Below are 26783 nucleotides of genomic sequence, written 5' to 3'. Positions count from 1 at the left end.
TTTGTGTTTGTGTGTCCTCACCTGCAGCAGATTGGTTCTGATGCGTCTGTCAGTGCACTGCTTGGCCACTTCTTTAGCCAGTCTCGTCACCTCATCCGAGGCCTTGGCGATGTCCTTAGCGCACTGAATCAGTGCTCGCTTGTTCCCGCTTCCGCCGCGCACCAGCCGAGACATTTCTGCCATCAGCAGAGCCATGCGCTTGGCTGCTGCGATGATGTCGTTACCCTGTGAAGAAGCGGGAGGGAGTGGAGGAGGAAGCAGTAAGAGCTGTGAGCAAGCAGGACACTGGGGAGAAGCATGGCCTTGGATAAGAGATGAGAGTGCAACAGAAGCATATTATATGGGTCATGTTTCCACACTTTTTCTGCTTCCTATGAATGAATTTGTACTGCGAAAGCAAAACAGGCACAAAATTTTCAAGCATGTTTAGAAGTGAGCTGCATGCAGTGTCAGTGCACGTTAGCACATACTCTTTCTCACTGTTGAGTGAGAAAGATTATTCTGAAATGTATATCCATAGTTTTGGAGGGAAACGGTGTTGAGGTTCTCACCATCTCCCCTACATCACAGTCAAGCTGAGGTTAGTACCCATGAGGTGGCGCTCACAGTGTTGGAAGTGATCAGGACACACCCTGAGACTAAGAAGCAGAAGCAGGCGATCATAGTGGGCCAAGCAGGCAGTCTAACGTCAAAGCTACGTCACCCCGAAGTCTTTGGGAAACTGTCATCCTTGGCTTAACAGGTTGGCCAGACAACGAGTGACTGATAACAGTGAGGCAGAGTGGCTGGCCCCTCCTTTAAACCACTTCACCTAACATGAACGCAGGGGAGGGACTTGTGAAGCCAGTATCAGTTTATCCATGTGGTGCAACAAACAAACTCGCCATTCCATAAATCTTCAACTCTTAGTGCAACCTTGGCGTGGCATCAGCATAAACATGTGTCAACCATGTCTGAGTGTGATGCAGCAACAGTAAACAGCAGCAACAGCTGGTTGGTGGTTTCCATGGTAGTGGCAGATGCAGAGCTCATCATTTTGCACAGCCTCAGTGACTGTCAGCTACTACTCCAGAGGACGTTTCTTTGTCCTTTCTTGTGTGTTTGCATGCGTGGATGTGTGTGTGCATGGGGTCAAACAGTAATTTATGATCCTCTCAACTGCTCCAAACACTTGGAGTCATTTTACAAATACTCTCTGACCCACATCTGGTTGTGTGTGTGCACTCATGTGCATGTATGTGCGCAGACCTTGCTGGACCACTTGCGCGCCTCCTGGTGGAGAGCTTGGGCAGCTGCCAGAATGGGTTGATTGACAGGCTGGTTGGAGGGCATCATCAGCAGTTCTGGCTCATAGTCATCCTCACCATCAGTAAACTCATCTTCATCATCTACCTCCCTCTCCTCTACTGCCTCCTCATCCTCAGGCTGGGCAGGGCAAGGGGTGGGGATGGGGTTGTTGGTGGTGGTTGGGGGAGTAGGGTTGATTGGGATTGGAAGGAAAGGGAGGGAGGCAAATAAGGTGGGAGGAGGAGGAGGGGAAAAAAGGAGGGAAGAAGAGAAGAAGGGGAAGGGGAAAGCCAGGGATGGCAGGAGGGAGGAAAGCATGGGAAAAGGAGGCATTTAGTACAGTATGAGAGGCTCTGGATGGAAGAAGAGAGGACAGGAGATTTACAAGAGGGAGGAGGAGAGAATGCAAGCACTGTGAAGGAGCAGCGAGAGGGGAGGTGAAACTGCACAGGCAAAGATGGCATTGGTGGGGGAAAAAAAGAAGAAAGGAGCTGGTTTGGGCAGACAGCAGGTGGATGATGTGCCTTGAGGCTGTGGCTGAGTTGACAGTTTGTAAAGCATTTGCACAGTCAGAGTCTAACTGCAACCAAAACCAGTGGTTGGCATCCTTCTAGTGTATAGAACTGTGTTGGGGAACATAGTGTGACCCTGTGATATTATAAGACATATTTTGTGCCTGGTTTCCGGAGACACCTCTGATGCATAGATCATTAGACAGGTGTGAAGAAACTGTCAGGTGAGCTATAGAGAGTGAAACAGTTATGAGCTTCACAAAGACAGCGAGAGGGCATTATTCCTGGATAATAAATGGTTATATACACAGTATAACTGTTCCTATAAACAGCTCCTCCACACAAAAACACTTGGACACACACGAATGGAAGGAACATAGACATCAATAGAGATACGAGTGCGGAGAATGCAAAGTCTACTTCAAATGTAATGCGCTTGTTCTCTGATTCTGCTGTAGATGGGAGACTGGATTGTCTCACCACACATGCATCTTTTTCTGATATTTACTTTCTGCATGTAAGTGTGTGCATTAAGCCATCAACAGTCTTACATGCCGACGCCTTAAACAGATGACAGTTTCCAGTTTTACTCTGCAATTGGAATCGAGCCACTGATCTCCACATTTCAGGATCAACGTTATTTCAGGAAAAAAAAAAACGATTCCAGAGTATTCTACTAATGTGAGAGGACACTTCCTCTTTGGTCAATGTCAATAAAATCCTGGGATCATTTCAGTCATGTCTGCAAGCATGACATTGGGCTTTCACTAGCCAGCTAGTGTATTTAACCCAGAAGTGTGTGTGTGCTACTGATTTTCAAATTACACACATTAGATGTGAATATGCAGACTGTGTTTTTTTTCGGTGTGTTTGTGTGAACTGACCTTGCTGGACCACTTGCGTGCCTCATCATGCAGCTGCCTGGCTGCCACCATCATGGGCTCGCTCAGCACCTCTCCAGCCTTCTGCTCCGGGAACTCCTCATCCTTTTCCTCTGGAGGAGGGGGCCGAGGCGGGGGCACCTCACCCTCTGGCAAGGGGGGCTTGGGTGGTGCCTGCTCATCACTGACCTGGAAAATACACACATATGTTATTTACATATATGCAATTCAAGAGGAAAGGGGGACATGAGTGATGGGTAATTAATTCACTCTCATACAAATAAAAGCAAATACTCCAGAATAGTTTGGAAGATGCTATAATCACATAAAAACACTACACACTGGGCCTTGTGGTGAAACATGGGATTAGTATTACACAACCCCCCTTGGCTGTAAGTTTTTTATTCACTACACTATAAAACTCTTCTGTCTAGACCAGAAACAGAGCCCACATTACTCCAAATTCAAAATGTTTAAGGTAGTAGTTCCAATGTGCCGATGTGGATAATAGAGAGTTTGTGCGTGTGTGCTTACATGGAGCTGGTCCAGGTCAGGAGGTGGAGGAGGGAAGTCAGGCTCCTGAGGTTGGAAAGCTTCTCTAACTTTTCCGACTGCAGCCAGGATCCTCAGACATGAGTCCAGGTAGGCCTTTTGCAGAGCTGCAGGGAAAGGCGTGTGAACATTTCATACAGTACAGTATCTTGATCATGTGTTTGCATAGTGTACTCCTGTACCTTTATCTTGTATGTTCCCAGCCACTGCCTTGGCATCCATCACCATGGGTGAGATGGTGTGTGAGAGGATGTCTGAGGCATGTTTCACTGTGTCTCTGAACCGCGGATCTTCAGAGTTCTCCATTTCCCTCTTAGCGACCAACAGGACCCGATTAGCTCGTCTTGCTATGCTTGTTGCCCCGGCAACAAGCATCTGGGGCTGAACATTTGCCATGGCAACTCGGCACTTGTCGATGTCTTTCTTTATAGCCTCCTCAGAAGCATCTAGCAGAGATTTGGTGTCGATGGCCTCATCCACCAGACCTGAAGCCACAGAGAGACACATGAACACAAGCACACATCAACCCCTCTAAATCTCATATGTTAAGGTAGTTTGAATAATCTGTTCCATCCTGCTGTAACACTGCAACTATCTCAAAATGTGAAACTGACAATAATTTAATTAACATGAGAAATGTTGAGAAAATCCTCACCAGTGAGTCTCTCAACATTGTCGATCCACTGGTTCTTCATGGTGTCAAAGTGCTCGTACGCCGCTTTGTTTCCGGGATTCTTCAACAAGATCCGAGCAGCAGAGGTCACCTGAACATTCACACACGTCAGACAGTGTATGACAGACTCAGACAGCTTTCAGACAGAGTTTCATCAGTATATGTAATCATGCAAATAGTAAAACAAACAGAAGCACCTGTGGTGTGAGCTCCCTGGCATGTTTCACAGCTGCATGTATCCCCTCCACTGTGCTCTTATTGGCTGTTCCCACGGCAGCAGCCTTCTCTGCGGTCGCCCCAAGCCGACCTGCGTGGGTCTCAAAGTTCCCTGCACGCTCTTCAAAAACCTTCAAAAGCATTATTGTTGGTATAGTCAGATAAAAACAGTTTTATTGTGTACCCATTCTTCACACAAATTCTCTAATCAGCACAGATTTGTGTGTGTCACTGACCTCCTGCCTGTTGGGGGCATCAGGAGGAGCAGTTGCAGCCACGGCCAACAGTTTGATAGGGGTGGTGGTGTCACTGAAAACATCAGATACTTCCTGGGTCATCACCTCCTGCATGTGCTGCCTCAGGTCCTGGTTGAAGCAGAGTGTGCTGTATTAGTCCACTAGGTGGAGCTCTGCACCAATGCTTTATGCAAGCATACATCACATACAAACCCAAGACTCCGTTTTTTTATGTCTGCACCATTCGGTCAAAAGAAAAATATTTTAACTGTGCTGTTCATCATTTTATTTATATTTCCCTGACATATTTTGAAACTTAATTATCTTCACTGTAACTTACAATGCCCTCTACTTTACTTTTCTAATGACAGTAGAGTTTAAACCTGAGTCTTGATTAATTTATAAACTCATGTGTGTGTGTGTGTTTGTGAGGCCACTAAGCTACCTTGAGGCTGTCCTGCAGCTGTGCAGCTGTAGCTCGTGCATGAGGAGCCTCAGCCTCTCCCCTGCCAGCCATGTCTGCCAAAGATGCCATTAGAGCCTCTGTTCGGTCGCAGCGTCCAATCATATCCTGTCGATACGGCCCTAACAAACCTCCTGCCAGCCTCCTCCCTTCTCCAACCATTCCTCTGATCGCTGCCTGACCTGGAGAGAGACACACATCAGGTGTCATTCTTACATCACATCTGGATACCCAATATCCCCTTGTAGTTCAATAAAAAAAAAACCCAGATACAGCAATGATAAGTCCTTATTTAGACATTGAGCATTCCTTGGTAACATGGTCTAATAAATAACAACAGGGCAATGGGTGACTGATGACTGGTTCATATCTCTTTCCTTAAGTAGCAACAGAGGTTGCTTATGCGGCATATGGTGACCTCATAAAGTTTCCAGGAAGTCACTGTGTGATAAATATCTCGTGTCATATCTATAGTGTTTGGTTACACCATCTAAGACAGCATGTAGCAGGCAGGTACCTGTGTTCCACTGCAGAATCTCACACTCTGCTCCCATAGGGAAGCATGGGAGAAAATAGGAAACAAACAAATGATAAAACAGGGATATAGCAACAGACATCAAACAAAGCATTAAATATAATGCAATACCCGCTGAATGACTAAGTCTGATTAATGCACAAGATACATGACTGTGGGCATTTAAGGAAATGGCATCACCAGCACAGTCATTTCTGTACCACATTCAGAAATGTTTCCTGACTCAAAGACTTTGTGGTCTCCTCATGCACCAAGATCCTGTATATCTGAGGTGTTGCCATAACCACTTTGATCCTCCATCATCCACATACAGGAGGCTGACAAAAGGCATAAAAGGTCATAGCGTTCCGTTTTGAACCAAACCACTACATCATCCCTCCCTAGAGCCGTCATCCATCCTCGCTCACCTACTCCTCTGTCATCCACTCCGGGGTTGTTCACCCAGCGGAGAGCCTGTTCCATCTTGCCCTCCAAGGTGACGGCAGGCTTGGCTGGTCTCATGTTGGCCACTGCCCGGTTGGTTTTGGACTGCAGGGTCAGCAGTGCTGCCCCAATCTGCTTTGCCAATGCACGGGCCTCTGGGCTGTCACCTTTACCCCTGAGACAGTGACAGACAGAGATATGATTAGAGGGAAAAACAAAAAGCCAAGGTCTAGAAATTAGCTGTTAAATACAAATTTCCAGCCTGTCAATTAACAGTTTCACCATACCCCTCTTAGACACCATCCAAAAAGGGAAATACCACCATCAGAAGCTGATGCCACTTTTCCATCTGCTTTTGTCAACATTAATTCTTGTCTTGTGTAACCATTAAATAAAGATAAATGCTTGTATACTGGTTAGTACTGGGAGCATGTGTGTTTTCCACAGGCATAAATACAAGTTCTGGTCCAGGACAGTAATTCAGGGCCCTTCTAGCACAGTTCAACTGAGTTATTCTCATTATTATTATTAGTGAAGGATCAGATGCCTGAGAAATAAAATAATATTCATATAATATAAAATAAAGCACATTCATTAAAAAAAATACAGATTTAATAAATGTAGTATTTCTTTTGTGACCTTTGTGACACACACCCAAGATAATTCAGGGGTGATATGTCTACTGAGCCACAAATTATCAAGTATGATCTGTTCCAGATTAGAAAATACTTGATAATCTCCCACAAATCTTTCAGTGTACTTGCAGAGTCTTTTTTTTTTTTTATTTCGAAGTTCAGATACATCATTTTTCAACAACAGTTGGGTCATTTGGTTTACTTTGTCATGTTTGACTCTGGTTTCCTTGTATGGTCAGTAGATGCAGTGGAGGTGCAGTACAGAAAATACATCCATAACGGTGACTCATCTTGGTGTGATTCACTGAACTGCGGCAACATTTAGTAAACTTGTTATTCTAAACGCAAGATGAAATTTACTTCAAATATAAAATCCAGTGGCTTGAACTCTGAGATGAGTGATATTTTACTTTCAGTAATTTTTGATCCTCAAACTGACCCGCCACATAAAGCCCCATCTCTTCCACACCATACTCAAACAGTTAGAAACCTTATGGTAGGACTGATGCCCAAGGTTGACAGGCAACAACATATTTTCCAGGCAGGTAAAATATGCCATCTATTGATGGCATGAGGCTGTAGTTTGAGCCTAGAAAAAGAGGGTCTAAGAGTTACGTAAAGCAATCATGAAACATCATTAGTCATGCATGTGTCAGAGAAGGGAAGAGAAAGTCTACTGTTTGCGTAGTTCCACGAGTCTGGCGGTGAGTCCTGCGATCTCACTAATGGAGCGCAGTATGTCATCTCTCTCTTTGGGGTCTTCGCACAGATCGGCAATGCGTTTGGCCTCTGCTAGCAGTGCTCTGATGTTCTCCTCCCCCTCAGGACCACCGTTAGGATCAGCCAGCCAGGCCTATAGAACGCACACATATGACTTAGCTCTCTTTTGATAAAACATGCAACATAAATCTGTACAAAAACAAGACAAGAAAGCTTGAACAAGCTGAAAAGGTCTGAAAATACCACACTATTTGCTTGGAAATGAACTAGTACAAGAGAGAGAGAAATAGGACAAATATGATGCAGACAGGAGGTATGATTAACTGGGGACAGGGTTCACATGGATTACTGTGTTGTTGGTGTTTTATCTGACCTGTGCAGCGTCCAGCCTCCTGGCAATGGCCTGCTTGGCATTGATTAAAGCCTCCAGTCTGCGGGCAGCACCGTCCACTTTGCCAAATAACAAGTCTAAGCCCTGTGAGCACTGGTTTGCACGCTGCACACACCCTGGCGTTGTGCCTTGGCCTCTGTCATAAAAGAAAAAGACACACAGTTCACATACAATAACAAAATACTTTACATTAACACAGAGAAGTAATGGATGCAGTTTAACTCACTGTCTCTCTCATACAAACACAGCACCTGGCTCGTAGATCTGCAATCTGGTCGGTCATTTGTCCCAGAGCCTTAGTGGTTGCCAGTATGTCTTTCCTCTCCTTCCCAGCACACAGCTCTCCCACCTTACCAGCTTCATCCAGTATCACACGCAGGGCAATCTCACCGGCGTCTCCTAAAGACGACAGCACACCAAAGGATGAGACTGTAGAAAAAGATCTAAAGAGCTGATGAAGTGCTTTAGCTAAAGACATGGTGAAAAAAAAAAACACAGATACCTGGCTGTGCATGAGGATCTTTGAGCCAGCTTTTAGCCTGTGCCATCTTTGATTCAATCAAAGCCAGAGATCTTTTCAAAGCTTCCATATCCTGGGGTAAAGACAAAACACGGCATTATGTATAGATTTGTCCAAACAGCAGTGGATATTAAATAAGAAGGTACCACTTCACATTATGGCAAACTAATTACATAACTAATTCATTACTGCTTAACAATAATATGCTAAAAGTCAACTGGGATAATAAGACGTGAGCCTAAATTAAAGGAAGATGCCGGCGTTATTTTATATTTTTCTTACTGTCAACAAGAAGCCCATAAAAAAACCCCCAAAAAACATCAAAACACCAAACGTGTTAGTTTGTCTGTTGATGCTTTCCTACTCCTCTGTATTGTCTGTGGTACTCAACCCTATCCCCATTCAGTCTTACTGAAGATGTAAACCTTTTAAAACTGGTCACAGTGTAGATGGGATTGATTCAAAGTATATTACAGTGCTGGTGTTCATCTTCCATGTAAAAGATACAGCTGGCTTTGTGTAAATAGGTTATACTTCTTGGTTTTGATCTTTTTGTTGACAGTAATAAAAATGTAAAATATCAATAGTGTTTTCCTTTAAAGTAAATGTTCCCAGAAATTTATATTTTAATCATTGTTAATCCATTAATGATTTACAAACATTTAGAGCTGCAAGCTTGGTAACTATTTATAAAGTTTATAGTGTGTGTTAGCCATTGATAAATGGTTATTGTGTTGGGAGCGTGGCAGCTAAATGTATTGACTTAATTGTGGGCTCTCAACCATTCATTAATGTTTATTATTAACCTGTAAAGTAGTAATACATTATTTATTTACCATGGATAACGTCATTAATAATAACACAAGCCTTTATGCTGTATTGTAAAGTTTCCAGAAATTCTGTGCAGCCCAACTAATTAACTTGTTAAAAATAATAAAAGAATGAAATTAGACTTTTAAGATGGGATGACAATCTCACATCTCAAAAGCCACAAACACTTTCACTGCTTTATACCAAGTGGAGCAAAGCTTTGCCATTTGCCAAGCTTTTTCCAGCTCAGAAGAGAATGAACCACTTAAGTGGAACTGTTCAATACAGCCCATCTATTATGGATGTGTCTGGACACCAACCAGTTTATTTCTATAATTCATGACCTTAGCAGAGGACAGTCATCGTGTGCCAGTGGTTCCCCCCACACACTGACAGTAAAGTATTATAACAGCTCATACACAAAGTATGCAGTATTTCCACAGCAAACATACAAACACACAAACAAAAGACAGACAGGCAGATCAGTGTCTGAGGAAGCTGTGTGCAGAAAAACATGCAGGGTTACAGGTTAGACGAGTGAAACAGATCTTAACTCTAGATGTGAAGGATCCCATTACACAATCTCTAACTTATGTGCCCAAAAATATTTCCATGGGCATATACTCTACCCAAAACAGCATCTATTGACAGCTGTATCACACAGTACACACGAGCAGCACAAGAAAGAAAATACCAAGACTGACTGACTGACTGAGGCAGGTACTGTTAAAAAATATATAAAAAAATAGAAGTTATAAAGCTTGAAAACGTAAATAACTGTCATCTGTTTCATGCTGTTCGACTCAAATAGACATCTAGAGACAAACATATGCACATATATTAATACAGTGAAGAAGCATGTGTACTGTACATCATCACCTCAGATAACAGAGTGGATTAAAACACATGACATACTTACTGTAAATACCACCATGACAGATATATACATATATATATATGTATATATATATATATATATATATATATATATATATATATATATATATATATATATATATGTATATATATATATGTATATATATATATATATATATATATATATATATATATATATATATATATATATATATATATATATATATATATATATATATATATATACAGTATATCCAGTGTAAGCATGGAGACTTATTCTCTCTCACACACACATACACACTTGCATGCTGGAAACTGCAGAGGGGGGAGAGAAACAGGCTTACCTTCTACAGGGAGGAAAAGAATGGAGGAGGAAGGTAAAGAAAGAAAAGAAAAAGAAAAACCAGGAGTTATACTACCGAGCAAAAAGAAAAGTGGAGACAAAGTAAAGAGTGAATTTTCTGAAGATGCTCTCTACAGCATAGAGGGATGTGTGGATAGAGTGTGTGCCTATGTGTGTGTGAACAGGCACTCCAAAGCAAAAGTGACTGTTTGATTTAGGTACGTGGGGAGTTTTTGTTGGGGTTGGGGTTTAGGGCATAAAACAGAGATTACATGTGCAGCACAGGTCATACCTTATTGGCCCATGCGTCTTCGTCCCATGTGGTGAGTTGTAAGACTCTTATGATCTCGTGGATTTCAGCGCTCATCTTTTCAAAGGTAAACCTTCTGTTCCTCTCCGCTTCCTCAACGCCGGCACCTCGACTGCTCTTGGTTGCGACAAAAATCTTTATAGCTGACAACGAGAACATGGGTATTAGTGATTACAGTCATAGAGGAGCATAGTTTGATCACAAAAGATATAAAACTGTTCATTAAAGCCGCAACTGATTTAACAATCTCCAACTTCATTGGCCCCCTATAGCGCAAAAACAAAAAAGACCCTGTGGCAAGATCCCAAAAGAAAAAATAAAGCCAAATGTACGAAAACTAAAATCACTTAAAGTTCTAGTTGCTAAAGCTGTATTAGCTGATTTTTTTGGCCACATGGGGGCAGCAGATGCAACATACTGTAAGCTGATATGGCAAACTTGTTAGCAAATAGTTGCTTATTTATGCATGCAGCAGATACAGACAGTTTTTCATTTAGAGTTGCGTGTCTTGTCGCTTCCCTCTCTTCCCTCTCTTTTCGCTATATTTTTGGACTCCACTAGCTCCTAAGGGAAGTATCTTGCTATTTGGCTGCTAAATGCTCTACTATGTTTGCTATTTAGTTGTTCACTTGGACACTTTCTGGTGCAGGGCATGTAGAGCTTTGGGGGTCAGAGCTTTTCCACTGAAAACTGCTGCCTGATGCAGAGAGCTGTGAGAGTGAACGAAAACGCAAGTCCTGGTCCATTAAACCAAAACAATGAGATTAAAAATGCTAAAAAGCTTTGTAAAGCTGAGGGGAACTGCAGAGTCGGGTGTTAGTTATCTGTAGGTTACTTGGTGTGACCTACCCCTTTTTAGTAGTAGCAATCATGTGATCCATTGTTAACATAATAGTCTTGATTATAGTTTAATTGTAAATTGGCTTGTGATCTTAGTCCAAAACTGTAATCTAAACTTTTTTTGACATTACTACCTCACTGAACATTCACATTTAAATGTACAGATTTCCAAAGGCTGTAACAGTGTTTCTCTTCTTCTTTGCTGGTGCAGAATACAGTATGAGAGACACTCGTACAGCAGCTAGTGGGCGACGGAGTGTGTGTGTGTGTGTGTGTGTGCAGTCAGTCTAACATCCCCAGCAACTAATGACTGTAATTATCAGCGTTGCTATAACAACTGTTGGATACTCAGTGACCTGCACAGTCGTTTGCCATGGCACACACACACACACACACGTACACACACACACACACACACACCTGATATAAGAACAGGCAGCAGCTCTTTGACAGTATTCATGGAGCTGACTAGCATCTGTCTGTGTTCTTGGTGCGTCAGCTCCTGCTGCCTCTCCTCAATCATCTTTGACATTTTGGTCATCCCTGAGGAAAGAGAGCAAAATGGGGAGAATTTATTGTCCTGTGAAAGCTAGAGGTTACCAAAATCAAACCAAAACAGCAGGTACAGTGCAGAAAATGGTGATGAACTCGGGTTTGGCTTTAGCATCCCAACTTTAACTACGCTTCAACAATCAGAGGCTGAGAGCACCCCTCAGTGTTTTCGCCAAATGAGTAGTTCCAACACATCCAAACATCATTACCTCATGAACGACTGATCTCGTACAATGACTCCATCAGTCAAGTGTGAAAAGCCTTGGCATCAGATTTCCTCCTGCTCATTATGCCACAGTGCACTGACAACACAATTGACCTTTTACCTCTGATGATAAATAGACTGTTTATGGTTCTGCTCTCCGCCAGTGAAAAGACTCTGATCCTTCATCACAGCATCTTAGTGTCAGAGGAGCAGTCAGTAGTTAATTTGGATTTCACCAGGACAGATGGATCGCTAACTCAGAGAAGAGTCGAAAACAAAGGCTGATTGCACGGTTCATGTTTTTGTGATGGCCCTTGGAAAACACTGCCAAAAAAGCATGATGCATCTGCATCTTAATTATTCACATGATTATCTACACAATTTCCTGATTGTATAAGGATTTTAATATAGCCTTGGCTGCTCATAGGACTCCAAATTATTGATGTGTTTGTTACTGTTCAACAATAAATATTATGCTTAAACAAAGTTGACCTCAACTACCTAACTAGAACATGGCTGCAACTAACCATTATTTTTCAATATCAATTAATCTGCTCATTATTTTCTTGAAAATTCCCTCCACAAAGTCCAAAACCAAAAAATATTCACTTTGCTGTCATATAAGACAAAGAAAAATTTAAATCATCTCTGATTAATTAACTAACTGTTCAGCTCTAAACTGGAACACAGTAACCCAGCTCCCTTTCAAGGCATAAAAGCCCAAAATTTTTTGTCAATGAAAATGTCTAAAATTTGAAATTTGAATACATTTTGAATGGGGGCTCTTTTTTAGGCCTTTTTGATTTTCACTTTTAGTTAAACCACAGAAAGCTGCACATGGAGTTGTCTTCACTGAGTAGCAGCTTTAAATTGGCTTTAAAAAAAAAGCTCCAGCTGACCTGGTCCCAGGTTCTTGGTGTAAGTGATGAGGTCCTCCATGGTCTCCACCACTTCAGCTACAGCCAGATACTCTAGGATACCTTTACACACTCTGATTATCTTACGCACCTAGAACACAACACAGACATAATCACATACACAGGGCTGATAATGGTGATTAGAGACAAACGTCTTTATTAGAGAACACCGTTCAGTGTGTGCATGAGCTTTTTTTAGACCGTGTTGAAGTTGCCCTGTTGTTTGTGCGGTATCTTTGTGTGTGTGTGTGTGTGTGTGTGTGTGTGTGTGTGTGTGTGTGTGTCTTTTTGTGTGTGTGTGTACAGTCTTGTGATGTATGTCTTGTGACTGTGAGAGGTTGCTCTTTCAAAAATGAGGCTAGTGATGAGACATGGTGAGCATAATCACGTGCCCAATGTGATTCCACTTATGGACTTGCCCTCAAACATTCAACACACACACACACACACACCATTCAAGCTAGTACATACTATAGCCTCACATACACACATATATACGCAGAGTCAGCCACACACACATATCCTGAGTTATGACAGAGGGAAGTCATTTGATCTCAGTGATTAGATCTGGCTGCATTTGAGACTTGCTTGAAGCTGAGTTCTTCCTTCATCTGTACAGCTATATAAAGCTTTATTTCCTCAAAGATACCAAACCTCTGAAGTAAAGGACGATTCTCAGGACACACACATGAAAATAAAGAGGCAAACACACACACACACACACACACCTCTGCCTCATCAAAGGTAAGGAGCAGGTCGGATGTTCCAGACAATATCCCTCTGGATCCATCAATCAGGTAATCTCGTGCGGGAACTGAGTATGGATCTGCCTTTAGCATTTGAGCTGCCTGGACGAGCTTAGAGCACGAGTTCTCCACCCTGGAAAAACACAGCACATACATTTACCAACAACAGGAATTTATCACCTGGTAAATCACACAGATCAGATCTGACATTCAACATAGAAAACCAAAACATCTGCGTTAAAGAGCACTGCTGCGGGAGCAAGAGATGCTTAGGCTTGCAAGGTGTCATGGACTAAACATGGAAGCGAGATAATTTTGCAGATTTTTTTTGCACATAAACAGAAAACTCAGGGGGTGATCGGGGATTTATAGTTTCTTACAGTTCAAATAATATAACGAATTATAACCAATTTGTACATTTCTGACCAACAATGTGAGATGAATGACAGTTCTGATCATTTTCTATCTTGAATTGCCTGCTCCCTGGAGGTCAGTGATTAGCTTAGCCTGAAGACGATGATGGATTTTAGGAGCACTTGAATAAAGCCAAGTCCCTCCTCTTTCTGACCCCCATTGGTCAGGGTATCGATGGCTGCTGGTTCATCTATATTTAGGCAGGTTCACATTCCCACATGCCCCCTCCTAAGCCCTGTGAGTGAGATTTATGGTGTAGTGCCCCGTGTATGTGTGAGTGAGCAGTGAGAAAGCAGTGTGTGGCTCTGACTAAGGTCTGGACCCTTTTCTTAAAACTAAAAAAAAATAACTATTTGGAATTTGAAATATAAGCAACAACTGGAAAAGAAATTAGGGAGAAAACAAACTAGAAACTGACAATATTGCTGGAGATGCACAGCAAAAGCTTTGACATACACACAAGTGCAACACACATGCAGGCCAGCAAATACAGCCTGATGTCTGAGTCCCATGATTGCTGAGTAGCAGCTCTCAGCTGGCACCCAAGAGTTCATGTCAGCTCTCTGGATGCAGGCTGGAAAACAACAAACAGCCTCTCAGCAGTCTGGATGCTGGAGCCGGACAGTCACCCAGGCTGAGCCTCAGAAGTGGCTCTTTGTTGCAGCTGGGAACGCAGCCACATTTCCTAACATTAAATCGCCTGGAATCCTCTTTTTAACAAGTTCTCTGTCTGCCCAGATAAAGTGGATCATTTCCATATTTTTTGCCACTGAGTGTTTCTGTGAGCGACTGTGGGCGTGAGCAAGACAGTGGGACATACACAAAGAAACAAGATTGGTCCTCTTTCTTCTAAAGCACGTGCAGTGCTTCAGACACAGACTTACTTAATGAACGCAGGAGGCATGTCTCTCTTCATCACCTGGTCTTCTGTGGTTTGAACTGTTTCCTTCCCCACCTGCGACACAAACAGTTGGACCATTTATTTTATTATCATTAGCTGCAGCAAGAGGAAATAGTATTCAAGTAAGCACTATTAATAGTCTGCAGGGTGAACGGGTGTGTATCAATTCACACCTATTTCAACCATGCGTGCATGTCATATTTTTCAAGCTTCGGGGGGAAGCAGCTCAGGGTCTGGTTGACTCGGCTGTCTGTTGTTCCACATGAGGGCAGGTTGGGGGACAGATGATTATTCTGCTCTAAACTCACCCACGTGTGGTCATGAACGTGAGGTCTGAGGTGGTGATCGCCTAGTCATCAGTAGAGTGTAAACAACGCAGAAAATAACATTCATCTTCTTTTAGTGCACAAACAGAACTTGGCAGAAATAAGTGGCAGTATTGATTTCTCTGTTTGAGTTACTCATTATGTGCTCCAAAGTGTTTTCTTGCTGACTGAGACCCAAACTAAAAACTGTGACATTTTCATGCCCACAATTTATTTTCAATACACTATGGACCTTGATAAACATGGGAACTACCAACAAGTTCCTTTCTGTGGACCTCAGACTATGTACAGGTTAATAAGGGGCAATTAATTCAGTATAATAGTCTGGGTCTAGGCCATGAAATTCTTTAAAAGTCATAAGCAGAATCTTAAAATCGATTCTGTTATGGACTGGTACCAAATGTAGAGACATTAAGAGGGGAGTAATATGATCTCTTTCCTTAGTTTTTGTTAGTAGTCTGGCTGCTGTATTTTGGTACGATTTGAAGTCTATGAAACGTTAACTGATTCATGCCAGTTAGGAGACCATTACAGTAATCTAATCCTGAGGAAATGAAAGCCTGCGTGATGGTTCCTGTGTCTCTGAAGCTCAGACATGAACGGATTTTGGCAATGTTCCTGAAATGATAGAAGCAAATCTTATTGACGCGAGTCTCAAAATTAAGATTGGAATCAAATAAGACACAGAGGTTTCTGACAGAAGACTTAGCGTTGTCAGAAAAGTGGCCAAGTGAGGATTTTACATCTATATCTATATTCACATTGTCAGGGTGTATGATAAGGATATCAGAAGAATTATCTGAAGAAAGATAGCAGACATCTGGTTTTTAAATGTCAACTAGACATTCTTTCATGGTGGACAAGCTAGTGGGAGTTTCAGGTTTAACTAGGACATATATATGCACATCATCAGCATAAAAATAGTAGTTAATGTCACACCTACAAATTATCTCACCTAGAGGAAGCTTACATGAAGAAAACAGAATTGGTCCCAAAGTGGAACCTGACATTTTTTCTTCAAATACTGGTGACAAAAAATATGATGGTTGCACATTGTGAACCAACCAAGGAACCGAAGTAAAATCCTCGGAGTGCCTCCTCTTCATCCTCCTCATCTCCTCCCCCAGGTTATTATATCCTGTTTGCAAAAAGAAATCAACTGCCCTGTAGCAGAGGTAAGTCTGACAGTGTCTGAGGTTTTCAGTTTACTTTCTTATCATAAATCCTACTGGGAATATGGCGTACTTGTACATGTAGTAATGGTGACACTTCAGCAAAGTGGTTCGAGAAAAAGTTAATTTCTAGATGCTTCATCTTAGCAGTACGGCATCTGCTGGAGCTAATAATGTAACATATGCAAATACCAACATTTGTATATTACCAGTTAAATGTGATATAGTATAAGGGAAACCATGATTGTATTTTATATTCTAAGCCTCAGTATTTTATTGTGAAGAACTGCTTAAAATGTCCTTATTTGAGCCGCAATGGGAAGTCATTTAATTTAGTTATGTGTTTTTATAAGGATGCCAGAATCCACCTCAGACGAGATATGGTAAGTATGGGCATAACTACATCCCATATGGGCTCAAATTAGGATCAAAATGATTTTGAGTTTGCAAAGTGATGTTCACAAATAATTCCAAAGATTGTAGTTGTAAATAAAGCTTTGTAACCCTGTGAAATTCAAGCTTGTGTATGTGGCGAAGAGATTTGTATTAGTTTCAAAAAAGACTGTGTGATTAAAATCAGTGAACAGATGATATCAGTGGTGAGGTTACATAAAGACACTGTGAGAGAAGTGCTTTTGTCAACATCTGTGTGCAGACACCACATTGCAGATCCTGAAAGGTGTAGTAGATTTTTAAGCCTGCGCCATCATCCATCTTGAAAATCTACTACAGGCATAAATTTGCTTTCAAAGATTATATAATGCAGTTATTTTGTGTGAGGTGTACTTTCGCATTACTGTACTGTACTAAACTAAATGTGCAAGCGGTTTCCAATAAACTTTTAATTGGGTCAGCAAATTCGGATTTACAGTGTAGGTTTAGATTTTCTTCAGGCTGCAGGCTCATGGAAGTAGAGAAACCATGCAGAATGTCAAAAAATCTCTGCTGCAGACTAGAAACTTTATCACTCACATACATGGACACAGAGACAGTCACATAGGTGCACTGAGGGAAAAATCAAACACACATCTAAACACACACAGATACACAGCAGGGTGACATTGCTCGCTTCTTCTGCAGATGTTCATGCTGGGATGCAGCTGGCTGAAAAACCATATGACACTAGCCCTCGAAACACATCCTATAACACGCACGAGCATCCACCCACACACACATACACACACACACACACACACACACACACAAACACACACACTTGAGATGCAATTACAGTGAGATGATGACATCAGTCTCTTGCTGCTGCATCGATGAAAGTCCGTTAATAGACTTTCTGGCTCCAGAGACGCCGCCATCACACAACACTTTCACCTACACACTGAGATCCATTTATGCTGCTGTAGACGTCTCTTCTCATCATACACTGTGGCCAGTTAGAACTAAAATATAGCAAAAAAAAAAACCCAAAACAATTAAAGCTGATGTTATTTTTCTCATTACATCAATAATTGATGTCATTATCAGTGGCTGCATTTTATGTACCACAGAAGCAAGGAATCTAGTCTCATCAGGGTTTTTTGTCTTTGTGGAACTAATGCAACACAATATAACATATAACTCTTACTGTAAAGTGACCAGTCAAGCTCAAGTTTTTAAGTATGAACTTGAACTAAACAGGAGTGAAACTAGTGAATCTGTGCGCAACAAGACAAGTTCTGCTAAAACAGACAGACACCATGAAAAGATAAGGAGAGAATGAATGTCACACCCTGATAAGATTATATATCATTCCATCATTCTACCCCTTTCTAAACTAAAAGTATACTTTACATAGTCATTTGCCTTTTTACCTCAACCTGAATCACCATGTAGTTATACATGATATATCTGCTTTATTTCTGAATATGAAAAAAATGAATATTCACAAACACTTCAAAAGGTCTTAAGGGATATGATCGAAGTTTCCATCTTCAAAAAAAGCAGGAAGACTCACAACTGTGAAACGTGAGGAATGCAGCTCTACAGGTAGAGCGCAGCTTGAGGAAACTCTCAGGACAACCACAACCAGTCGCATCAGGTCACTGATCCAAGACTTTCCTGTAAGCAGCAACACTTGGCATTGATTATACAATGCATAATTGATGCAAAGTTAAGTGGTTTGCCAGGTGCGCTGACAGTGTGATATGTGTGTGTGGCTGAACAGCCTGAAAGGCGTGACTGCTCCGGCAGGAAACAGACAGCTGTCAATCGTAGCTGACAAAATACAATTAGCCTGGTCCTGTCTCAGATCCACAGGCATCAGCTCTGATGTAGGTACAGATTTCATACTCTCTTTTCATGAACTTACTGTTTTGGATTTCACATCACATAGACTCTAATAGTCCAGTCATCAAAGAATGACGGCAATTGTCAAGACCTGCAAGTAATTAGATTAATACTTGTTTTATCAGGAAATGTCTTGGTGACCTTTGGTTCAGAGACGATGACCACACAACATCTGAGGTTCCAAGATAGCAGGGGGCCTTTGTTGCATGTTGTCCCTCCTCTGTGTCGCCTCATTTCCCGTCACCTTTTCACTGTCTGGTATCAAATCAAGAAAGAAATCCACTCCAATACTTTAAAAATCATTACAATCCATTGATTGTTTTTTTTATGTTAATTTATAAATCATTCAAAATGTGTATGACAAGTACCAAAGCCTAAAGTCTCAAAATTACAACTGCCAATAGCCAAACAAAAATTACTCAAGCAAACAAATCCGCACATATGTGACACTGTACTCAAAGGACGTTGGTAGCTGCAGAATTTGTTTTTTGACAACTTGGGGCAGAAGAAGCTACAAATCACACACATTTGACGTAGTATGTTATAGCTAGCACCAACTCCTGAGAAAAATATCTGCCTCTTATAAAATGCTGCACTGTATTCGCCAGCTAGCTGCTAACGTTGTCTTTCTCCACTGAGAACAGCTGCCTACTGCTACTGCTGGAAATCCAAAAACCAAAACAATAGGCTGAAAGGCACTACAATGATTTGTGGCGCTCAAGGAAACTGCAACGTTGACAAATCATTTGTCTGTGGGCTCATCACGCCAATGTTAAAAGCATACATAGTTATTTGACCCATTTCTCAAAAATGCTGAATAGTGCAGCTTTGAAGACATACGTTAAATTGATTAGGAGGATGGTGCATTCTGTCAATCAATGAGGCATCTGCTCAAGAAAACACAATAAAAGCAAATAAGTGATAAAATTCTACTATATAGTATAAGCATAAGAGGAGTAGATTTAAGACAGACTGAGAAGCAGAGGCAATGTGTGGAAACACAGTTGGAAACAAAGACTCCATCCTTGGTCTGCCAAAGAACGAGAAGGGATGGTTCATATTTACAGGGTAGAGCAGGCTGAGGAGAGTTGGTGTGTGTGTTTGGGGGGGGGGGGGTTAGGGTGGACTACGAGGCTTGGCAGAGTCCAGTCAGAAGATGCCAGAGACACTTTCCCTCCCTTGCAGGGTGCCAGCGTCTGCCTGTAAGTGGCTATTTCTCTTCCTCCCCACATCCCTCCTCTCCTTTCCTCATTCTGCATCACGCCGTTCCGACAATTTTAGTCAAGCGTCTCACATCCTCGCATCCCTCCTCTCCTCCTCTCCCTCTCTTTTTGCTCCGGTCTGTCAGAGTGTAGTTACTTCACTCAACGGTAAATCTATTTATTCCTTCCTCCCCCTCCCCCAGACATACTCAGATTCTATGTTGACTCCTTCAGGAGCACATACTTCTCAAACACCAACGAGGCGGCCCTGTCATCAGCACAACTTCAGCAAGCTCAGACTTTCAACCGAATACACCAGCAGCATCTTTCAGATCTTTCGTTGAATCAGTGTGAACCCACGCACAACCTCTGACAGATTGAGACTGACACCATCTTGTGCGTGTGCATTTCCAAGTGTCTCAGTGACCTAGATTTTAAGTACCCCCCACAGTCAGCCCACCCTGGACGGGGGTTAACAGTGTAATTGTATCAGTGCGCAGTGGGACTTTGTGGTTATGGTGGCATGTTACTGTATATTGCGTTGCGCAAATGTAGAAATGAATCAGCTTTCTAAAATAAAGCGTATGTGCTCAGAAGTGTGTGTATATATTTGAGTGTTAGATGTCCTTTGCATCCAATTAAGTTTGTCTACCCAGCAACCGGCCAATGCTGATTTTACAAGCTCTGTTCTCAAGCACCTTTTGTGCGCTCTTTCAACACCTTCTTTTCACCCACTTATTAACTCTCACCCCTCTATCAGTGAACTACACCACTATCTACCATCTCCTCTTCAGCTGCATATTTACGCATTTAGCTGGCGTTCTTAACCACTAGTGTGGGAGAGTGCAGTCAGCCTCAAATCTTACATCCCCAAAAATACACCAGTAAATGCAAGGAAAAGACATTAGATTAGCTGAGGAGAAGGAAGGCATTTTAACTTTTTATTGCATCCTACTTGTCCTTTAATTTTTTATTCCTGTCCGATACCAGAGTCCCCCCATCCCTACATTTCCTCTGTCCGACACCTTCCAATGTCACTGTGTCTTCAGCCCTTATCTCTGCCTGTAGCCTCACATCTCCATCATCTGAGACCCCGTGATGTACCCGAGGCCACTATTAGCCTCCTTCTGCTCACTGTCTGGATGGATCAACCGAATGGATCAACAAGGACGAGCAGAGAAAGAGAGAGACGGAGACGTGTGCCCGGTAGCAATGGGATATCAAGGGCTCAGTGTAGCTGCAGGATGGTATCGCATAAAAGGAGATTTTTCATCAAGACACGCCACAGTGTTTGAGTTCAGACTGAATGGGCCTTTTCACAATCAGTTAATGAGACACTTATCAAAACGATCTTGTGTGCCCATGCACAGAGAAGCAGCAGCGAGTTATTTCAAAGAAACAATTCACGCAACAAACACTATAATACTTTAGTTCATCTCGAAACATGTCATGAAACATGTCATGAATTAGTTATGTTACTTGTTTGATCTTGTGTCACACGTAGGATGACAGAGCACTTTAATTCTGAACAAATTAAGAATCCTATTTGCGCAATATAAATGTAAATGTCTAACTTCAAAACCGTTATGCCTGCATCTTCCCCTTCATGACCGATGTGATAAATGGGTAAAATCAGTCAAATCAATATATTCACTGCCAAAATATTCCCAGAATCAATTTAAAGTAACAATTTTAAACTTCTGGTTTGAAAGGAGGAAACATGGCCAGAGGAGCAGCAAAACGTGACCAAGTGTCTCAGCTGCAATATACAGAAATGCACAAACACAAAATATAATCAAAATCATTAAAAAGTAAGAGTAAAGTAAAACTTGCTAGTTATTATCAAAGCTAAAGGCCAATAGTAAACCAGCATGTGTTGGGCTGAATTCTTGACCAAACATGAGCATACACTGCTCCTCCCTAAGTCTGCCACAAACCTAGCGTATCATGAGTAAGTCTGCTACACTGAGTGTGGCCTCCCACACTTTCTTTGCACAAATGAACTTGAAGCCAGTTTCTTTTCTCTTTATCAGGTTCGGTAATTAAAATGTAAGCGACAGAGTGTTTCCTCCCGTCTGCTGCTGGTTTCTCCTGAGTGAGTGAGGCCCCTGCATCAATAACAATGACCTGGAGCAGCATTAATGATGTGGCCTGTATTGATTTTTCCAGTCAGTGCATGGAGAGGACACATCAGTGTCTGACTGAAGCTCGCCTCCCTTTATACAGAATGACCATTTAGAGTTAAGATGACAGAGAAGGAAGGAGACAGAGGAGGCGAAACTAAAGTGGAGGAGTTAGAGATGTTGGGAAAAGAGGGAGGAAAGTGTAGATGAAGGGAAGAAGTGTGAGTCTGATAAATGACATCTATTCTCTGTGGAGGTTACTGCAATGAACGGGCTGAGTTTGTTGAAGTCATTGTCCTATAAGCTACAATAATCTAACTCAGTTCAGTGAAGCTGAGGAACCTACAGTGCAACTCTCCCTTTGGCACAAGTGACTTCTCCCTTTATACTGATCACACACACACACAGAGAGAGAGAGAGAGAGAGAGAGAGAGAGAGACGCATCCTAGTTAATCAATCAGCACTCCTTTCTTCCGCCCCACAAACTTCATTGGGCTCTGCAGCCATCTGATTATCAACCGGGCAGAGTTTGACATGTTGTTGTGTTGATGTGTTGTGTGCACACTGACACACACACACACACACACACACACACACAAAAACTACTGCAGGAGCTTGTGAAACACGCATGAGCGTCAGCTGGTGTCTATGGCGGTTTTATATTATTTTAATGGCGAGCAAAGATCAAGCTGGGGTTGCCATAAATGTATCTGGAAGCCGCACAGGGAAGAAATGGACTGCTCGGTGTGGAGTGCAGGGCAGTTTGATGACCTGCTTTTGAGATATTTTATGACACTGGTGAAATAAAAGCCTCGGTGTCAGACCGGTCACTGCACCAGTTTCAGTGGGTCTGGAAGTTTGGGTGATAAATGTCACTGGATGCAGGCACTTTGTCGTTGAATTGACGAGCTGGTTCAAACTCTGGACTCACCCGCACAAGGTTGCTGACTGCCGCCTGCACCGCGGCCACCGGCACCGTCAGATCCGGGATGGCTTTACCGTCCACCTCCCCCTCCTCATGCATGATGACCAGGTGGGAGATCTGCTGGGCCACCGGCTCCAGGATACTCTCGATGGTCTTGGTGTGAAACACCGGCATCGTGAACGACTTTTACCGCAGCCCCGACAGACGAAAGGCGGCTGGTCGCTCCAGCACTAAGATCCCCCCTCTCTCCTCTCTCCTCTCCTCTCTCCTCTCCTCTCCTCTCCTCTCCTCACCGACAGGAGGACAAATCCCGAGTTGCCAGTCCAAGCCCCTGAGATGAAACCCTCATGCGCCTCTCCCTCCCGGTGTGCAGCCGTCTCCTCCGGTGACCACCTCAGCAAAGGCTGGGCTCAGGCGGTCGGTGTCCTCCGGTGGGAGCGACCCAAATCGTGACAGGAGGAATCACCGCCCTCCACCCAATCACAGCGAAGGAATACAGCTGCCAAGCGGGTTGTGTTGGTGCGCACTGACGCTTTCACTGCACGCAAACACACGCACACACGCACACACACACACACACACACACACGCACACACACTGCAAATGAGAGCTCTTCCCAAATTACGTCATGCAAGCGAGTGGCCCAAAAAAGGAAAGTGTTGGGGTAAGTTAATGGGAAGAGATCGTAATTTCAGGACGTGAGAGAAGGGGTATTTGGAAAGGAGGGGTATAACGTGCAACGTCCACAACAGAGGGCGGTTGTAAACATAATTGTGAAGCTGCTCCCTGCGGCCTGATAGGCTAAAGGTCATCTTCATACCTCTGGAGCCATAGAGGACACAGGAGATGAGATTGGGAGCTGAACCAGTGCCTGCAACGGTTAAGAAAACTGGTGGGTTTTTTTTTATTTTTATAAAGCTTCAAACCTGCATCTGACATATGATCTATGTTCATTAAAAGGTGGGTCAGGAGTTCATGTCTCCAGGCCTCAATGTCCAGGTCTAAATAAAGACCAAGGATTCAGCTTGCTGCTGGCTGCAGCTAAGGGAAGGAGTCTCAAAGATCCTGTGTTGCACCCATACACTGTTTCTCCAACTTCTTTACACCAAAGATCCTCGATGAACAGCTGTCCTGCCGGTTTAAAACCCACCTGGCTGGTTGCACTTGAAAATGTGTGTGCATTAAAGTGAAAGCAATTCATTTAATTAACACATTAAAGAGACATTCAGATTGATTCCATCTATACCGTAATTTATGGGTGTATTGGCACTGCATGTGTGCGCGTGCATGCGTACGTGCATGCGTGTGTGTGTGTGTTTTTGTGTGTGTGTGTGTGTGTGTGTGTGTATGTTGGATTGCTGGCAGGGTTGTCCCTGCTCCTCAGATCAGAATCTGTGATGGGGAAACCAGAGACCCCAGTAGCAAAAACAGTGGTATTTATACCCCTGAGGCCCCATGTTAGTGTGTGTGTGTCCCTAATGTGGGTGTAGATGACAAGCTGCTATCCAAACCAGAGAGACTGGACGATCTGGTCAACCTGGTTAGAATAGACCCTGTTACTACCTCCCTCTCCTCTCCTCTCCTCTCCTCTTCCTGAGGAATTGTCCTTAAAGAGGAGTGAGACTCATACTCACAGCATCTCAAACCCTTATATGGATTGAAAGAAGCAATAAAGTAAACTGGTGTGTGTGAGTAATTGAGGGGGAATAGGACAGCCGCTGATTGGCTCCAGCAGCCCTGCTGTGAACTATCTGTATATGTTGGACTTGTCCAAACAGACTTTGATAGAAAGCACTGCAGTAGGTTGCTTGGAGAAGTTCTGAAATATGCTTTCAATAATGACGTGATGACCAACTGGATTGTGGTTGTTCAGTGCAACAGAGTGTACTTAGATACTTACAGTACAATTAATCTTGGATCTCTCTGTGCTGATGTTGTATATGCATTTGCACTGATTGATTGTAAGGATTGGAGCAGTGGTGCTCAGCATTCATCTCCCATGTTTCTTCTTTTTTGGGAGGTCATGGTTGTTGGTAGTATGGGATACTGGACAGAGAGGACAGAGGGGTGTGAGTCAGCTGACAACTGAACACGTAAACACTCGCTGATCTACACACAGTTTCCTGGGAATCACAAACTCTCTGACAAGATGCGAGGCTCAGCTTTCTGCACTCTGTAGCAGAACAATGTTTGGTAGAACTACTTTCTATTGTACAGTGCAGCATACGGATAAACAACTGTTTCTGACTGAGTCATACACTCAAGGTTTTTTCATAATACTGCATAGAATATTAAAGCGTAGACTAGTAATTTGCATTCATAGCAGCTGATTCTGGGGCCGTAACTATGTGCTGTGGGCACATAACTGGCATTTGTACAACTAAATTAAATATTTTTAAAATAGGCTTGATATCAGTACACCACAATAAAAAGCTTCCTTTGGGCCAATACATTAAAACAGCAATGATTCTGACAAAATAGAAAATATCTAAAGCACCATCACCAGGTGAAGTTGTCCAGTACTTTGATTTATGACTAAGTACCTGCAAAACTTTCCCATCAGCCTAACTTGTACTATGTGCTAGTGCTAACTAGCAAATGTTGACATGCTAACGTGCTAAATTGCATTATGCGAACACCGTAACACATATTCTTAGGCTTCTTCTACTCCTGTTTCCTGAGCTGACCTCAACAATGTTACAGCTTACCTTTAATACATCTTTCTACCTTTTCTTTTTCTTTTTGCATTGTTTTTGTCCCAGTGATCTGCTTTATTTATGACTTGAGCTCTTCTCTCTGTCTCTCTCTTTCAGTTATAATCAGAGGAAGAAAAATTTAGACAATGCAAGACAGAGAGAAGAGAACTAGAGCAGTTTATCCTGTCTGCTCTTGTGACCAGCAAAAGATAAAAATGACAAGATTCCTGATTTGACTCCACCAGCATTTTTTTTTTGTTTTATTCACTCTGTAGGTTTGAGATGAGAATTATTTGTAGAACTTGTTCTGTCTATAAAATGCACATATAGGCTGAAAGTCAAGTCAGTGTGGGTCATTTACAGCTCAAATCATCAGAGAGATACAAGAACAAAGCTCAAGTTTTGAAAGAAACGCCCTTGACCCATCAAAACATACTTGCAATTGAGGAATTACATTTCAAATCACGTCATAGATTTTATATTTAGTATTATTGGTTGATTCATGATAATGAAAAGTCCTGTTTGATTCATTTGTGTCCCCAAACTGCCACACATTTTATTGATCCACTGTCTTTTAAAAGTGCAGAGTGTGGATTAAACACACAGCTGTCTTTAGTAATGAATACACTGACTCAGTTTGTATCTCAACCTTGTTTATTGTAAAATACTTAAATAATAAATAATGTGATGTATGAGAAGCTCTTAAGTAACTTTTACACAACAGTGCCCTCCTGTGTCTAATTTAGGGACCCTTACACTGACAGACGTGTTAAAATTCAACTGAACTCACACAAAACAACAGACTACCACAGTCAGTTGTTTAGGATTTCTTAATTTCTGCATTAATTCATTCCACTATGTTCTTGTTTTATGTTTTTTGTTTGTTTGTTTTTTTGTTTCAAATGTGGAAGTGGAAACTAAAAAACTTGCTTCCAAATGTTAAAAAAAGCTTAATATTAGTTTCTCTCTTTTTTGTCACATGCACATTTCTTTCTAGGAGACAGAGTCAATATTTCACTTGTTAGGCACCCATATATGTCCTCTGGCAGTCGCCCAGTGCTGCTGCTCTTCTACGTCATATTAAAACACATGAACAGA

At 42.3% G+C, this 26783-nt stretch overlaps 1 protein-coding gene and 1 long non-coding RNA gene across 3 annotated transcripts in view; one reads left to right on the top strand and one right to left on the bottom strand.

The window, feature by feature from the left end:
• LOC139622989 (vinculin-like) overlaps nt 1-23382 on the bottom strand; it is a 25674-nt gene extending 2292 nt beyond the window's left edge. The window contains exons 1-20 of one of the 2 annotated variants that reach the window (XM_071480772.1): nt 22996-23382; nt 14942-15012; nt 13626-13776; nt 12880-12988; nt 11644-11766; nt 10366-10526; nt 8027-8117; nt 7776-7923; nt 7507-7660; nt 7091-7266; nt 5763-5953; nt 4803-5002; nt 4358-4486; nt 4103-4252; nt 3888-3996; nt 3415-3717; nt 3215-3339; nt 2684-2869; nt 1249-1425; nt 22-225 (exon numbers count right to left, since the gene is read on the bottom strand). In XM_071480772.1, the coding sequence (XP_071336873.1) occupies nt 22-225; nt 1249-1425; nt 2684-2869; nt 3215-3339; nt 3415-3717; nt 3888-3996; nt 4103-4252; nt 4358-4486; nt 4803-5002; nt 5763-5953; nt 7091-7266; nt 7507-7660; nt 7776-7923; nt 8027-8117; nt 10366-10526; nt 11644-11766; nt 12880-12988; nt 13626-13776; nt 14942-15012; nt 22996-23163 (3126 nt within the window). In that variant the 5' untranslated portion in view covers nt 23164-23382. The remainder of the gene's footprint in view (nt 1-21; nt 226-1248; nt 1426-2683; nt 2870-3214; nt 3340-3414; nt 3718-3887; nt 3997-4102; nt 4253-4357; nt 4487-4802; nt 5003-5762; nt 5954-7090; nt 7267-7506; nt 7661-7775; nt 7924-8026; nt 8118-10365; nt 10527-11643; nt 11767-12879; nt 12989-13625; nt 13777-14941; nt 15013-22995) is intronic. The other variant, XM_071480773.1, reaches the window with a different exon arrangement.
• On the top strand, nt 22507-26783 carry LOC139623002 (uncharacterized). Its single transcript, XR_011691404.1, has 3 exons — nt 22507-23097; nt 23289-23508; nt 25803-26783. It is a non-coding gene; the product is annotated as an uncharacterized lncRNA (long non-coding RNA).

Source organism: Trachinotus anak, unplaced genomic scaffold (assembly GCF_046630095.1).
Source record: "Trachinotus anak isolate AG129_WGS33_773 ecotype Australia unplaced genomic scaffold, CSIRO_AGI_Tana_v1 ptg000007l, whole genome shotgun sequence".
Taxonomy (NCBI): domain Eukaryota; kingdom Metazoa; phylum Chordata; class Actinopteri; order Carangiformes; family Carangidae; genus Trachinotus; species Trachinotus anak.
Note: the sequence above shows the minus strand (reverse complement) of the source record. Positions and strands in the feature narration are given on the sequence as shown.